Source organism: Engraulis encrasicolus, chromosome 4 (genome assembly GCF_034702125.1).
Source record: "Engraulis encrasicolus isolate BLACKSEA-1 chromosome 4, IST_EnEncr_1.0, whole genome shotgun sequence".
Lineage (NCBI taxonomy): Eukaryota > Metazoa > Chordata > Actinopteri > Clupeiformes > Engraulidae > Engraulis > Engraulis encrasicolus.
The window spans coordinates 860,810-876,575 of record NC_085860.1 but is presented as its reverse complement, the minus strand read 5'-3'; the positions used below and the strand labels follow the sequence as shown (position 1 = coordinate 876,575).

General features: G+C 44.4%; 1 protein-coding gene across 1 annotated transcript in view; it reads right to left on the bottom strand.

The window, feature by feature from the left end:
• polr3b (polymerase (RNA) III (DNA directed) polypeptide B) overlaps positions 1-15,005 on the bottom strand; it is a 43,904-nt gene extending 28,899 nt beyond the window's left edge. The window contains exons 1-15 of the mRNA XM_063196432.1: positions 14,775-15,005; positions 14,476-14,508; positions 14,243-14,299; positions 14,096-14,160; positions 13,940-14,015; positions 13,535-13,635; positions 13,220-13,311; positions 11,804-11,921; positions 10,861-10,969; positions 8,856-8,978; positions 6,245-6,361; positions 6,015-6,149; positions 3,594-3,755; positions 2,785-2,985; positions 1,381-1,543 (exon numbers count right to left, since the gene is read on the bottom strand). Coding sequence (XP_063052502.1) covers positions 1,381-1,543; positions 2,785-2,985; positions 3,594-3,755; positions 6,015-6,149; positions 6,245-6,361; positions 8,856-8,978; positions 10,861-10,969; positions 11,804-11,921; positions 13,220-13,311; positions 13,535-13,635; positions 13,940-14,015; positions 14,096-14,160; positions 14,243-14,299; positions 14,476-14,508; positions 14,775-14,846 — 1,624 coding nt within the window. The 5' untranslated portion in view covers positions 14,847-15,005. The remainder of the gene's footprint in view (positions 1-1,380; positions 1,544-2,784; positions 2,986-3,593; positions 3,756-6,014; positions 6,150-6,244; positions 6,362-8,855; positions 8,979-10,860; positions 10,970-11,803; positions 11,922-13,219; positions 13,312-13,534; positions 13,636-13,939; positions 14,016-14,095; positions 14,161-14,242; positions 14,300-14,475; positions 14,509-14,774) is intronic.
• Positions 15,006-15,766: the final 761 nt, after the last annotated feature.

Below are 15,766 nucleotides of genomic sequence, written 5' to 3'. Positions count from 1 at the left end.
AACTTCCAAAAAGGGCATTTTTTACTGTAGGGCAAAGGGGCAGATGCTTTAGCACCACCTTGTCCTTATCTGTGCACACCTATGCCCAGGATGTTACCTGCAGAGGCGCCAAAGTTAGGAATGTCTATTCAAAATCTACACAAGTCTATGAAAAAGATGCGCTCACACTACGTTGCCTTTTAATTTAGTTTGTGGTGGACCCAAAATACTCCTAAAATGTTAACTGGAGAGGAGATGTACACTTGGTGCTGAGCGTTACACCTCATGCACAATTCATTCCATCATAACTTTGTCAAAATGTAAGTTTTACACAAGAATAACAAATCTAAGATTTCATATTTAAGTAAAATATAGGCAATTCCAGGCTCATGGGAAAAGCCTGTTGAGGAGCAACATTCCTAGGTTTTTGCGTGTGCCTATTTGTAACTGTCTGAATGCGTGTGTGCGTGTGTGTGTGTGTGTGTGCGCGCGCGCGCGTGCGTGCGTGCGTGTGCGCACACATCTCTTTTACCCTGTGTTGCTTTAGCACCTGCTGGCTTTAATTAATTAAGCAGGAAAAGGCAACTGGTTTAACAACACTTTATCAGTGCTTTAGAAAACATATACATTAATTAATACGGCCACGTCTGGTCTGCGCAACATGACATTGAAAGCTAATCTTCAGCCAGCTGGTTATTCGTCTTGCCCAGAGGCTGGCAGGACAGGGGATATAAAAAAGGATTTCTTCTGAGAAAAAATAACAACAACATAAGAAACTAAACAAAATAAAAGCCTTCTGGTGAATTTTGTTTGAAGGCAACCTCTTTGTATTATGAGGCTCTGTGTATTCAATGATGGCGTATTATGACCATGCCTGTGTGAGTTCTCAACCAAACACCAGGCAGTACAAGTCATGCATTCTCTTGTGAAGCAAATGGATATGTACAGCTCATTTACGCATGTTTCTACATTACACTACTTTTCTGCATTGCTATGTTTGTGTGGGCATGTATTTTTATGTATGCATGCGTATGTAAAAGAGATGGATAGAAAAAAGAGGGGAAAAAAGAAAAAGCCGAAAGAGAGGAACAGACAGAGACTAACAGGAAGACAGAGCGAGCATGTGTGTGTGTGTGGGGGAGAGAGAGAGAGAGAGAGAGAGAGAGAGAGAGAGAGAGAGAGAGAGAGAGAGAGAGAGAGAGAGAGAGAGAGAGAGAGAGAGAGAGAGAGAGATAACTTGCAAATAAGTGGGCATGCGAGTTCTCAACTGAGGAAGACGTGGAAGAGGGAGGGGTTCCTCTCCACACACTGAGACAGAGACAGAGACAGACAGACAGACAGACAGACAGACAGACAGACAGACAGACAGACAGACAGACAGAGGGAGTGTGTTGTGTTCACCATTGAGGAAGACGAGGAAGACAGTGGGGTAGGAGAGCTCCTCTCCACACAGCAGGTTGACGTCCTCCACCCCCAGGTTGAAGGCCAGCTTGATGATGGGGCCGTCCTCCATGTCTGTGGTGATGTGGGTCATCAGGGCCAAGTTCTTCACCAGACCACACGCCTAATGGAGTGCGCGCACACACACACACACACACACACACGCACACACACAACCCAGATTGAAGAAACTTTTCAGATAAACGTTTCAGATAAGTGTAATGCGTCATGGTAGACTGGGTTCACACTTCCCTCTCCCATCACTGTTATGCGTTTTGTGTATAATGTACCAAATACAAATGTAATGTCAATAGTTTAACACTTCAGATAAATGTAATGCATGGCAGGTAGCAGGCTTCACTCAGGTTTCATGAGGGTGCTGGCCCAAATAAAATACTTAGAATGAAAGAGGAGGGGGCGCACCTTGCATCAAACTGTTGTCTTTACTTTTGTGCACAGACGCGTTTCGGCATGTGCCAGTGTGCACACTGAGGAAGGCACGTGCCAAAACACGTCTGTGCACAAAACTGAAGAAAACAGTTTGATGCAAGGTGCGTCCCCTTCTCTTTCAAATAAATGTAATGTGCCATGGAAGACTGGGTCCACACTCGCCTCTCCCACCACTGTCCCTGCACCTGAATAACTCTTAAGTTTCTCTCTGCATAGGCCAGTCAGGGAATGGCAGCTATATCAGCTCTTTTTATTTAACCCTTTATTAACCAGGAAAGGTCCCATTGAACCACAATGGCTCTTCTTCCAGGAAGTCCTGGCCAGGAGGCAGGCAGTGAGATCACAGTACAGACCAAAAATACAAAGACAGGAGGAGCAAACTATAGAGACATGCAATGTCCATTTAATACACAAAAGTCAAAGGAGCACAACTAAATAATAATAATAATAATAATAATAATAATAATAATAATAATAATAATAATAATACCTTCGTTTTATATAGCGCCTTTCAAAACACCCAAGGTCGCTTTACATAATATCAGTGTAAGTGTGTGTAGGTGTGTGCTTGTGGACACTAGAAGTCAAAGGCCTCCAAAAAGAGATGGGTTTTAAAGATGGCCAGTGAAGAGGCTAAAACAAGTCTCACAATTATGACAGACACAATTTACAGCTAACCAAGGACAACTAATGACAAGAGACTACAGGAAGTCAAGACTCACATAAATCCTAAAAGAAAACACAAACCATAACAGCAAAAAAAAACATAAAAAGTGGACACAAGGGCACCATATTTAAAAGCAATGGCATTGTTCTAAGAAACCTGATTTAAAAATATTTCTTAAAATGTTGACGGGGGAAGTGTCTGTAGGTGTAGCGTAGCTGTAATGGTTGCCAGTAGGGCTCCATACTTACTTCTCCTTCAGGGGTGTCCGAGGGGCACAGCATGCCCCACTGGGAGGGCTGCAGGGAGCGCGGCCCACTGACCTTCCTGGTCTTCTCGAACTGGGAGGAGATGCGCGTCATCATGCCCAGCGCCGAGATGTAGGAGAGACGAGACAGCACCTGCGTCACGCCCTGGCGGTCCATCTTGAAACGCTTCAGCGACCAGTTACCCTGCAAAAGGAGGGAGGGAGAGAAAGAAAGAAATTTGAGTGGTAATGACAAAGCAACAGAGATTGTGGGGCGTACGTCGTGGCCTACTGGTAAGGGAGTTCGTCTTGGAATCGGAAGGATGGCGATCACATCTGTACCGAAAGGCAACACTTGGCTCTGGACAATTCTAATACATGGTTTACTTTATGCACTATTACAAAATGGCCCAAAATACCATTGCTGATCTGGTCACACTTCTACATCTGAGCAAAGTTTTAAAAAAAGCCTGCCATGTTTCCCTTCTGACTACTCTGTAAAGTAATCTAGCTAGGCTGCGCCCTCCTAGTAACGCAACACCTTCGCCGTTGCGACTAGTCAGGTCAAGAGCAATGCAAGTACTTTCAGAGTTCCCGAAAATACGGTAACTCCTTTCACTTTGTCGTGAAGCAAACAACCATAAGCGAACCAAGGAAGAGAAGTCAACCATGGCGTTTGTGAAATGATAATTGTTATAGTCTTGGTCAGACCAAGTCTCGAAGAGATTTGAACGTCAATGATGATCAGGCTAAAAGTAATCTACCTGTGCTCATAACAGCCACCTCTGGCAGCCATGTTCCCATGCAACTCACTGTGGAGATGGCGTTGACCATGCCGTTGGTGATCTGGTCCTGCCTCATGTGCTTGACGACATCAAACTGGGCAGCCCTCTGCTTGGGGATGATCTGGTCGGCGATCTTCTTCAGCTCCGTGTTGAACTTCTTAAACAGATCCTCAAACAGCAGCGACAGCAGCTGCGTGAGTGGTAGAGAGAAAATGAGGAACAGTCATTTTTGGCGCTCGTCAACTTTCTCTAACTAAAATCCGGTGTAACATCTACCATGACTTATCAACAACTCTGCTCTGATTGAAATTCCCGAAAGTTTCCATCATGGAAAGTTAAAGAGCATTTATTATGCATAGATGATTACAGACTAACTAATGGCATAGAATTTAGGATTTTATTTCCTGGGTGACAACAGAGGAGATAAGTTGCTAAGCAGGCGGCCATTGTTGAGGATGAAACAGTTCTTTAAAGCAAACAAAACACTTGTGGTAGTCTGATGCAGTCAACCCTCCGACCAACTCCTGGCGCAGGCACAAAAACCCAACTCGAACTCTTCGCTGCTGAACTTTTAATAGCTGATTAATCTCTGAAGTACCAACGACTCTTATTTTTTTCTGTCATTCGGAGGGGCGACATGACGAGGTGCCACCAGACCACCGTGCCACTCTCAACTGAGCGTAACATAGTGGCACATTATTCATCCCCCGCTCCGCCATTCACAACCACGTGTCTGCCTCAGGTGCCGGCTCATTCTCCTCCGCTTATCGGCTCCCCGGCCCACACACACAGACACATACACACACATTCACACACAGACACGCGCACACACAGACAGCGATTTAATTAACAGGTGTCCCGCCGACCAGATAAGCTTAACCTGGACCCTCTCCCAGGGCATTCCGAACTCTAAACAGGGTTCTCACCAAGCACCTCTTCATCTCCACTCATTCCACACACTCACACACTCGCTCGCATCCGCTCTCACACACACACACACACTAACTCACGCATTTGCATACATCAAAAACAAGCGGCAGCGAGAAGAAATTAATAAAGAAATTAAGCTCCTGCCTCACAGCCGGGCCAATTAGTTGAATGTCAGGGAATCGTAATTGCAGAGTGAGGAGAATGTGTGTGTGTGGATTGTGCTCGAACGCGCGCGCGTGTGTGCGTGTGTGTGTGTGTGTGTGTGTGTGTGTGTGTGTGTGTGTGTGTGTGTGTGTGTGTGTGTGTAAGCTTTGAAAGGGGGCCCCCGCAGCTAGCAACCACCCCCTCTACTAGGAGCAGGCTGGCAGTTCTTGGGGGAGAAAGGGGAGGGGGGCGTGGGGGGTGTATTGGGTGCATGGTGGTGATGTGTGGAGGGGGAGGGGGGGCAGAGGAGAGAGTCTGTATTGGAAATTAAAAGGCCGGCGACAGCCATAATTACATTATCAGAGGCTGGCTCGCTGGATTAGCCCAATCGCAGGAGTCAAGGCGGCCTCTGCTCTATTGTGCCTGCCACTGCCGCTCCCACAACCCAACATGCTGACGCTCGCTCGCACGCACGCAACCCTCGGATTTGGTGCCCGTCGCCTGCCCGCGAATCTCTTAGCCCAACGCCACACAAACACACCACACACACACGCACACGCACACACAACCACCTATTCCACAAAAACACACACCTCCTTCTCCTCAAACACCCCCAGAGGCGACAAAAGCACACCGCCTGAGAACAAGGGATGGCGAACAACAACAAAAACAGGCAAACAAAAGCAGAGGCAAGAAAATAATGGAGGTATTAATAAAAGACAAGAATGAAAGAAAAGAGAGAGAGAGAGGAAAAGAGGTAGGGAGTCGGGAATGAACGGATGGAAGAATAGAGACAAAGAAGCAGGTGAGAGATTAGGGCTGCGTAATCGTATCTACGGCCACATGCCTGTGATCAGCACTCATCAATGAATGGGGAGTGAAGGAGTGCGTGTGTGTGTGTATGCATGTGTGCATTTGTGTTAGGAACGGAGGGCATTTCCATCTGGAAGCAAAAACAGGTTTTTATAAACTCAAGTTTGGGGCACACTTAAAAGTTTATCTTCCTCCATAAATTATTCCTTTAAACTTCAATCCAATCAAATGGAAGTGAAACACAAGCAGAGAAGACTTGAAAAAAACAAAAACAAAAACAAAAACATACAGCCATGTCAGTTTGGCTTGTTGAAATCAGCTTTGGAAAAACAAACAACACAACCACACAAGCAGGCAGCAATCAGCACGGCTAGTGCACACGTGTGTCGCCAACTACGCTCCTTGGATTTACAGTAAACTATGGCCTAAAGTTTCTGCCCATCTCTCAGACGTTAAGAGTCGGCTTTAAAGCAAATCTTGTGTGAAATCAATGTGAGAAAAACGGCATTGTGTCCTGCTCCTGAAATAAAGAGGGCAGGCTGATGAAGACAGGTGCCCTCACCTGGCCAGCCAGCTCAAGACGCTTGTTGCCGTAGTAATCTCTGTCGTCCACCTTGTTGTTACCCTGGGCCAGGATAACCCTGCGCACCATCACCGCCAGGTAAATACACTTTGCCCGGAAGTTAAACTCCTTCACCTGCAAAACGAGCAGATCACAGGTGCATTATTTTACAAAAACTGATGAGAACACTGTGTGTCTTTCCTTACAGGTGTGTGTGTGTAGGTCCTTACAGGTACGTGTGTGAGGATGGTTGAAGCCAGCAGCTCTCGTGCCTCCTCCATCTTAGTCTTCTTGGGGCCTCCCCACATGCGCTGACGCCGCACCTTGTTACCTATGTATTTCAACGCCTGAGACGCACGCACGCACGCACACACACAGTCACACACAGTCACAAACAGACACAGACAGACACACACAGACACACAGACACACACGTCAGACTCTCACTTTATAGACAAACTTACATGTGCATAGGGGTGTAAATCACAGCCTCCACGACGAAGCGATTTGATTTCGATTTCTTAAGGCAGCAATTGAATTATTATTGGTACTTAAGATTGCCCCACGATACGATACATTTTTTTTTTCAATTACTGTTCCACTTCTATTATGTTATTGAGCTAGGGCATTGGGAAGGGGCCAGCGATTCGATTCTTTTCAATACTAATAATGCCCCACGATACGATACAACTCGATCATCAGCCGTAGGATCGATGCATGAATGCATATTGATTATTTACACCCCTACATGTGCACATATGAAAAGGAATCAACATGTGTAAAATAGTTCTTTCTCTACAAAGCCAAAAGGCAAGAAGTAATTTTATCAATTTGAGTTCAGTCAGGAAATGGACTTTTTATACCACCATCACAGTAAGCTAGTCACTTCCAAACAGACACACAAAGTGCCATGGGCAGCCAAGGGGATTCCCCCCCCCCCCCCCCCAGCATTATTTTGTTCTATGCCCGGTAGGGAGGTTAACAATTAACGATGAATTGTCAATTAAATAAAATGAATTGCAATTCATCGCCAACTCGACTTGGGAGAGACCCAGGTGAAATGGACATGATAAAGTGTGTGAAGAGTTGGAACATTTCGATCACCTTTGGATTAAAGAATATAAATTCATTTTTAAAAAATTACCAATTTTGCTCATTTTTAATTTTTAGGTTTGTGATTTTTTGGGGAAACATTTGTGATCGGGGGGGAAAACGCAGCTCATCAATTAATTGTAAGTCGGTCGATAAGGTCAATCAACTAACGATTAATGAATTAGCATCCCTACTGGCCAGTGTTCTTCCATCAACTGAGGTGCGAGATGGGAGCATGTGCTTGTAGTCACTCCAGACACTTGCATATTTCATGTGTCAAAATGGTACATCATGTAAAATATATTTCCCAGATTCATAATCTTACAACAAAATTCTAATATATTATTTAGCTCATCAATGAAGATCCATGCAATAAATGAAATCTATTCTACACTCATTCTCTACAGTGCTCTAGCCTCTAGGCCTGGCTTCTCCCTTGATGTCATATCACTGTAGCCACAACGCACGCACGCACGCACACGCACACACACACACGAAGAGAGAAGCGAGTGCTCTCTCTGCGTGAATCAATAAACGAGACGCCATTTCTCAGCCCGCTTCAGCCATGGGCCGCCATGTCTGAGGCTGTGGCCATGCGTCTTGTCCTATGGACAAAGGGCCGGCTCACGTGGCCTTATCATATAACTCATTAAGGACCTACGGAGCACAAAAGGAGACAGAGACACAGGGACGAGCCAACACAGAGGAGACATGCAGGGGAGCTACCAACGGGTTGCTAGGAGGCAGGGACGACGAGGGGGCTAGCTGTGGATGCCCCCCCATCCTCTCACCCTCCTCCACACAGGCTTCTCTTGTCGAGGTGGAGGTGAAGGTTCGGATTTTCGCCCATGTGTACCACACACCTAGCCTGACTGTCGTCGACTTTCAAATCTCTTCGAGAATTGGTCTGACCAAGAGTATAACAATTGACATTTCCCAAACGCCATGGTCGACCCACCTCCCTTGGCTCGCTAATGGTTGTTTGCTTCCCAACAAAGTGGGAGGAGTTCCCAAGAGGTTTACCTCTTCACTCACACAGCACGCAGCTGATCGGCATGACACGTGGAAAGGCTGTTCTTACCTCCCCGTTGATTGCATGAGATGTAATATTTTGTTTAATAGGCTCTATTGAGTTAATGCATGATCAGAGGAAACACAACACAAGGCAAGTTTGATACAATCTCATCATAATCATCCCCATATTGTTTGGCTTTCTATAACCTGGCCTGTAAGAACAAGTTGTGTGTGAGTATGAGAGTGAGTGAAGCTATGTTCCTTCCTCGGAAATCGCTACTAGTTACTCGCTCAGTGAGTGAAGTTAATAGAATGTCTATGTGTTCCAGCGAAGGAGAGTACAAGCTAGGAGAGTACAAGCGATACGATGTGGGCGGATTCCGATAAAAATAAAAGCGAATAACCAATTGGACAGCAGTTCGGATTATTGACAGTTAACTGCTCGCTTTTGCACTGACATTTAAGCCCGCAGGAACATGACGTTCCAAACGTTCCATGAGTGAGTGGCGAGTGAGCGAGAAGCAAGTAATGTGTGTGAATGTAGCTTGAGATAGAGGGAGAGAGAGCGATAGCAGGTGAGAGAGAGAGGGAGAGAGAGAGAGAGAGAGAGAGAGAGAGAGAGAGAGAGAGAGAGAGAGAGAGAGAGAGAGAGAGAGAGAGAGAGAGAGAGAGGGAGAGGGAGAGAGAGAGAGAGAGAGATGGAGAGAGACAGATGGAGAGAGAGAGATAGAGTACCTGTGTCTGTGTGAAGATCTGAGCCTTCTGGCACTCTTCCAGACTGGGAGCGAAGGCAGCCATCACGTGTTCCTCTGTACCGATCATCTGCACAATCTCCTGATCACTCTCCACACCCATCGCCTAAACACACGTACGCACGCACACACACACAAACACACACAGGGAGGACGGGTATGAAAAAGACACAACATTTTAAGGACCTGAATTATAGTACAACAAGGTTTTTTTTTATTGAAATGGCCGACAGCTCAAAAAGAGCAAATCTGTTGCTTGACGGATCAGTTCATTTCACTGGAAGAATGACAACGCCCACAGTGGTATGCACTGCTAACTTTGACAACGACCTATATAGACCAGTCAATCTAGCTCTAAAAAGGTCCATGCATAGTGTATTGAAGAAAAGTACACATTCAGTGATGACCAATGTCAGCCAGAGCACAGTCACCTTTGAAGCCAGTGGGCTTAGTAGGGAGGGAGTGATTGGGGAATAAACAGCACCAAGCAGGTGGAGGAGAAACATTTGGACTGCACATGAGGCTACACATTTAGTAACTCATTTAGTACACATTTAGTAACTCATTTAGTAACTACACATTTAGTAAAAAAATCTAAATGGTGAAAATGGTCTTCACAACGCCTCCTTTATCTTGTGACAAAGACTGTCTGCATGTGTCCTGTTGCAGTGATATTGTTTTCAAATTAGCAGTAGCTAGCTGCAATATCCAACCCAGTTATACCAATACCTTGAATGCCTTTTTCTCGGTTTTTCAATGTTGGCGTAGTTACAACACTTTGCCTTTGTAGGGCAGTATAGTGACATGCGGCCCGGGTGGTGGCAAAGACAGGCAGTGCAGGGCAGGGCAGGGCAGGGCAGGGCAGGGCAATGCAGAGCTGGCCGCGACCCACGGGTGGAGGAGCAGAGGGGAGTCCCAGGGTTCCCTGACATTTGCTTATGCTAATGGGGCGGTGTGGGAACCGTGGAAGCCTGGGGCTGAGAGGTGAGAGCTGGGCTCAGTGCGTGACGCACAGGCCGAGGGGCTGAGAGAGTACAGCAAAGCTGAACAGAGCAGAGCAGAGCAGGACAGGGAAGAGGGCTATCTGGTTTTCCTGGCAAGAGATCCTCAATGCGAGTGCAGAGCAAACACACTTAGCTTCCAATTTAGCTGTGGAGCAAGTGGAGCAGTCAAAGGCTACATACACATCCCCATATGGCTGGGGGGTGCATAGGGCTTTGGGCCTGAGTGCGTGTGCGTGTGTGTGTGTGTGTGTGTGTGTGTGTGTGTGTGTGTGTGAGTGTGTGTGTGTGTGTGTGTGTGTGTGCGTGGTTTTGACTTCCTGGCTTCCTCATATCTGGATCCTGTCTCTAATTAAAACCCCTATGTCAGAACAGAACAAAAGCCACAGACATATGAACAGATCTTCCATAAGGTCCCATTACATCATTACAGACACATGGGAAACCTGTTACATTTTGCTTGCCTGAGAGACAGATTTTGTTTTAATTTATTATAAAGCAGCCCTGCAAGGCATTTTCCAATCAGCTGTTTTTCTGACGTACATCTCAAATATGATACTGAATATTGAATACTGTTGTATCATTGCCTATAATAATTTATGTTTTTTTTAAATAGCAAGTATACAAGTTCTACACTTGTATGTAAGACCTACAGTACACACTGCACTCAAAGTTCTTACCATCTTCCGTAACATTTGATGGTGTCCAAAATGAACTACTGAGACAATCATGACACTATAGCACCCTCTTTTGGTCATTTCTGAATTTTACCTCAACCTTGCACCCAATTACTGTAGTTACATGTGAGCCTGAGATATGTCTTTGCATAATCTGTACCCAGAAAATAGGAGTGTGTGTCCAGCCAAGTTATCTATGTTAAATACCAAGCACAACTAAATCCACAACTAAAAACTGGCGACAACTAAATCCAACTGCAATGGATATGCACTTGCATTTTCAAAAAATAATGTTAACAAATTTTTGCACCTTGAAAATGATGCCGATGGGTGCATCCTCAGACAGAGTGTTGTGCTTCAGGTAAAAGCGTCCCTGCTTTACGATCATGTTAGTCCTACTCTTCTTCTCATGGGTGGAGCTGCAGACAAAAGACACAACTCACACGATAAGATAGCAGTTCCAGAAGACAATTCACTATTACAAGTAATATGGCAAACTTCCACCCAAGATTCTGATCAGTGGTATAGGCAAGTAGGCATTAGTTGTACAGTTGGCACAGTTATGTCATACAATCAGGTATGATAGCAGCATGCCAAAAAGGTACAGGTGAAACCACTTTCTTGGTGATGATAAAATGATAAAATGTAGGAGTATGGCTCCAAATCAATCATACCTCTACCTTTCTCTCCTTTGGCTTGTGGCCTCGTGATGTCATTGATGACAGAAGTTTTATTCAATATCTCTCAGAAGCCAAATAGTTGCTCTGCCTCAGCAGACAGTGAGCGTGTTTATATGCAGTTCAGTATCCCGAATATGATCTGGATATAAAGTATTCCGAATTTGCATTATATAAACATTCCCGACATCAGTATCTCGGATAAGCCCTTATTCGGGTCTTTGAGAAATCAGGATATGCTAGGTGGATTATTATTAGTATGGCTGTTTACATGTGACATTAAATTCAGATTTAACTCATTTTAATTCTGAATAAAGCTTAATTCCGCTTTGAAAACGTCATGTACACACTTCACAATTCAAAATTAAATGAAAGATTAAAGTAAACTCGACGCAACTAATTCATTTTGAATTATTCAATTGGAATCAAAAACGACATGTAAACGTAGCCGGTGGAGAAAATGTGATGCTTTCTGAACGGAGGTGGGTCGTGAGCGAAGCATGAGACCACAAGCAAAGACAGGGGGCAGAAGGTCGGAGTTTGAAATGGACCAAAAGTGTGTAAGTGCAAGGTGACCTGGTGACTGAGGCCCCGACGGCTCCCTTCCTGTCCTGCTCCACAATGATCCTGTTCTTGGACAGCTGCTCCTGGATCAGAATGACCTTCTCCTGACCCTTCACAATAAAGTAGCCACCTGCGCGCGCGCACGCACGCACACACACACACACACACACACACACACACACACACACACTCATGCTATATATTAAATATTACTCTTTAAACACCACCAACAACTCTAATGAAGAAACAACAACAATTATTCTATATTGAATCTCTGTCCATCTCTGCCAACCCCTTTCTCTTTTGGATTCCACATGTGGCAGATGAGCACCTGAGTAAAACTCTCTGAAGTCTTCTGAGCTCCCAAAGCCCTTTGTGTCCTCTATGTTGCTATAGGTATATTACATGAGCCACTGGCTCTTTTAAAGCCCAATGGCAATGTGTACTTGTTCATCATCAACGTGTGTCCTTACCAATAGATAACAGAAAACACTTAATTAAAAACTTAATCGTCACTTACAGGTAATTACTTTGGGAAGAATAACCTCTGTAAAGCAAGGGATCCCAAACTTTACAATGACAAGGCCCCTCAAATACTGACAGATTCCAGCTATGGCCGCCCTTACTGCACATGGGTCGTGTCACACTATTTTTTTTCTCGCAACCATAGTTTGTGTGTGGGATATATGAAATAATGACAGTAATAATGTTCAGAGATGCAACAACAGATTATTATAATGCAGTTCCTAACTATCAGTTATATTTTTTAGCTAGTTTTGGTATGTTTCAGTGTAGACATGTGTAACGGAGGCTAACTAGCACAGAGTTGGCGTGGAACGTTTGTAAACCTCCCTCCGATAGCCTCATACAGTCTCGTGCAGTTGGGCCGAGACTAGTCTCTTGGCCCAGCGGTATCGTACTGTGTCTCCCATTGCCGGACCGTTGTAGTTGACGAGGATGCAGGTTCGATCCCCGAGGGGGGTGAACAGGTGCAAGATGACCTCCGTCACAGTGGTGCCGCTGACCCGGGATGGGAGTGAGGTTTAAGGGGGAGAGTGTAACGGAGGCTAACTAGCACAGAGTTGGCGTGGAACGTTGGTAAACCTCCCTCCGATAGCCTCATACAGTCTCGGTGCCGTTGGGCCGAGAGACTAGTCTCTTACCCTGCAGACTAGTCTCTCGGCCCAGCGGTATCGTACTGTGTCTCCCATTGCCGGACCGTTGAGTTGACGAGGATGCAGGTTCGATCCCCGAGGGGGGTGAACAGGTGCAAGATGACCTCCGTCACACATGCATGCCATTCATTATTCTTCTATGTATTTTGTTTCGATATACTTTTTCTTACAAATTGCCGCGGACCCCCTAGCTCCCCTTCCCGGCTCCCACCTTGGTACACATAACTAGATGCTCTAAAGTATGTCTGCTCACCTGGGTCTAGTGGACACTCGTTTAGCTTGGAGAACTCCATGGGAGTCTTTCCTGTCAGAACGCAGTTGGAACTCCGCAACATGATAGGCATTCTAGGGAAAATTACAACTTCATTTTAGACATTATTGTACTTTATATTTACATACTACCTTGGACATTACTTTTCAATATTTATTTCTTTAAATATTTAATTACAACTGATTATTATGTTTATACATTCTTACCCGTTATGATTAATGAACATATAAATTAAACAAACAAGCATTAATATAAAACAAAAGAATATAACCTGCAACGTAAACTCTAGTAATTCACCTTCCAATAGGAAGCGCATTCCGGATGATTCTCTGGCTGCCTCGGGTGTATTCGATATCAACCGTGATGGGTGCAGAGTAGGTCATCTCTCTCAGGCGACACTGTGAAGCAGCGTGGCAAACACTGGATTTCAGAAGCTTTCATATGCTGAAATCAATAAAACCTAAAGGAGGCCTGCACACCTTGATAAGTTGCAGATGCGAAAACTTCAAAACGTGACTTTTCAAGTAACAGCACTCTATGCTGTAACAATTATGGACACTCCATCAATGTGTAGAGCAGACTCAGTAAATGTAGCAGTGCCTGTTCAGATCTTTACAAAAAACTATTCGCCCATAAGAAAAAACTTTTTTAACAGAAAGATACGAAGCTGAAAGGCAATACAAGTTCTATGTAAATGGTCACCTCGTGTGGAGATACTGGTCTGGTGACGTTAAAGCTCTCTTCCACATCTGGCATGCCAACATAGATATTGAGGTACCTGCAAATGAACGAGGCATTAAGTTTGGACACATGACAGAATCTGTTCCTCTTCACTGATCATCACAATCAACAACTTACTTCAAGTACCACATTGGGTCAGCATCACTCGTGATCTTTTCATTGGCCTTCATGATCTTTTTGATCTAGAAGGGAAAGACATGAAACTTTAAGAAAGAGAATCATGTTACAGTTGAAAGCACAATTTCTCATCATCTCCTGGCTTACCTCCACATTGATGAAGTAATTGAAAGAGTCGATGTGCTGCTTCACAAGGCCTTTGACCTGTGATTGAAACGAACCAATGCTTGTCATCACACATTCGCTGAATAGCCCTAACATTACAGCACTGTCACACTGACATCACAGCTGCATCTCAAAGTTGCAAATGATCCTCGTCGGTTAGGTAGTTGGCACAATCTGGGGCATACATCACTGGACCAAGCAGGCGAAAGACTCACCTTCAAAAACGCTGGGAGAAGTTTCCACTTTTCCTGATAAAAGAGAAGGGGGTCGTCTCGTCAGTGTGCACAGATTTCCATAGCAAAAAAGATTGCTAGCATTTGATGTGATACACTACTACAACATTGGCCCTGACAGTCAAATTATGACAATAGAAATTTAAACCAGAGGTCATACAATGTTTCTACTAACATATTCACATACATTTTTGTATTTTGATAACACAACGAGGCCAGTCAGATCCTAATGTCAACAGTTATCATCATGCGTTGCCATCCCATCTCGTGCTAAATCTCACCTCCACAGTATTTACAGCAGCAGCAAGTTGCTGACGGGACATGTCCCCGAACTCCTCTTGTAGTACCTCCATGCTTCTTTTCTTTTCTAATACAATACGATTTTAAGCGATGATATTTTAACAGCTGCACTACATCACACAGTAATTTTGCAGCTACATTGCATGTGTCAGACGGAAGTTTGCCATACATGTGAACTGGGGGGTGTAACAACGAAAAGGTGCCGTCTAAAGGAATTCAGCCATCGGAAAGGTTCCGGACCGGTGTAGAGTAGAGAAACTTTATTTATCCCCAGGGGGAAATTCAGGTGTCAAGTAGCTACATAAAAACAAACACAGACACAGACACAGACACACACACACATGCCAAGAGGTTCCAGACATTAGCAACATTGTAGGGCAGGCCCTAGGCTACTTCATATTTTATTACATCTATGTTTTAATACACTTTGATGAGGTGAAAAAACAACTATATTTATTTTCTCATTATAGATCATTAAAAGTGCACCGTGTAATATTTTGAATAGTTCATTTCCAGAATCCATGCTGCCCATTTTACCTTTTTAACAAATACTTGACACCACCATCAAATTCTAAGTATTCAACATGACAGAAAATTGTGTTTTTCATACATGAAAAGGGGGATCTTCCATAGCCTTTCTACCTATCTTCTCCATGGTCTGCCATTTTGAATTTACAGAAATACAGAAGTACATTTTTAGCTGCAAAAATTACTGTGCTTTGGTCATACTAGTAAATATTGCTTTATTATTCAGAAAATATTCAGGAAAATATCGAATTTAGCTGTAGGAAGCACAGTTTCTAGGATCTGCATAGTTGCTACTCTGGCCACTTGCCACCCTGCGCCACCATCTTACACGGTTCACCTTAAAACAAGCGAGTGAGCATTGTAATGCTTTGTAGCTATGGGCATCGTAATGCATTAGCTATGTGTAGGGTAGTGAAAGCATTTCTTTTCAGTCAGTAGGCCTAGG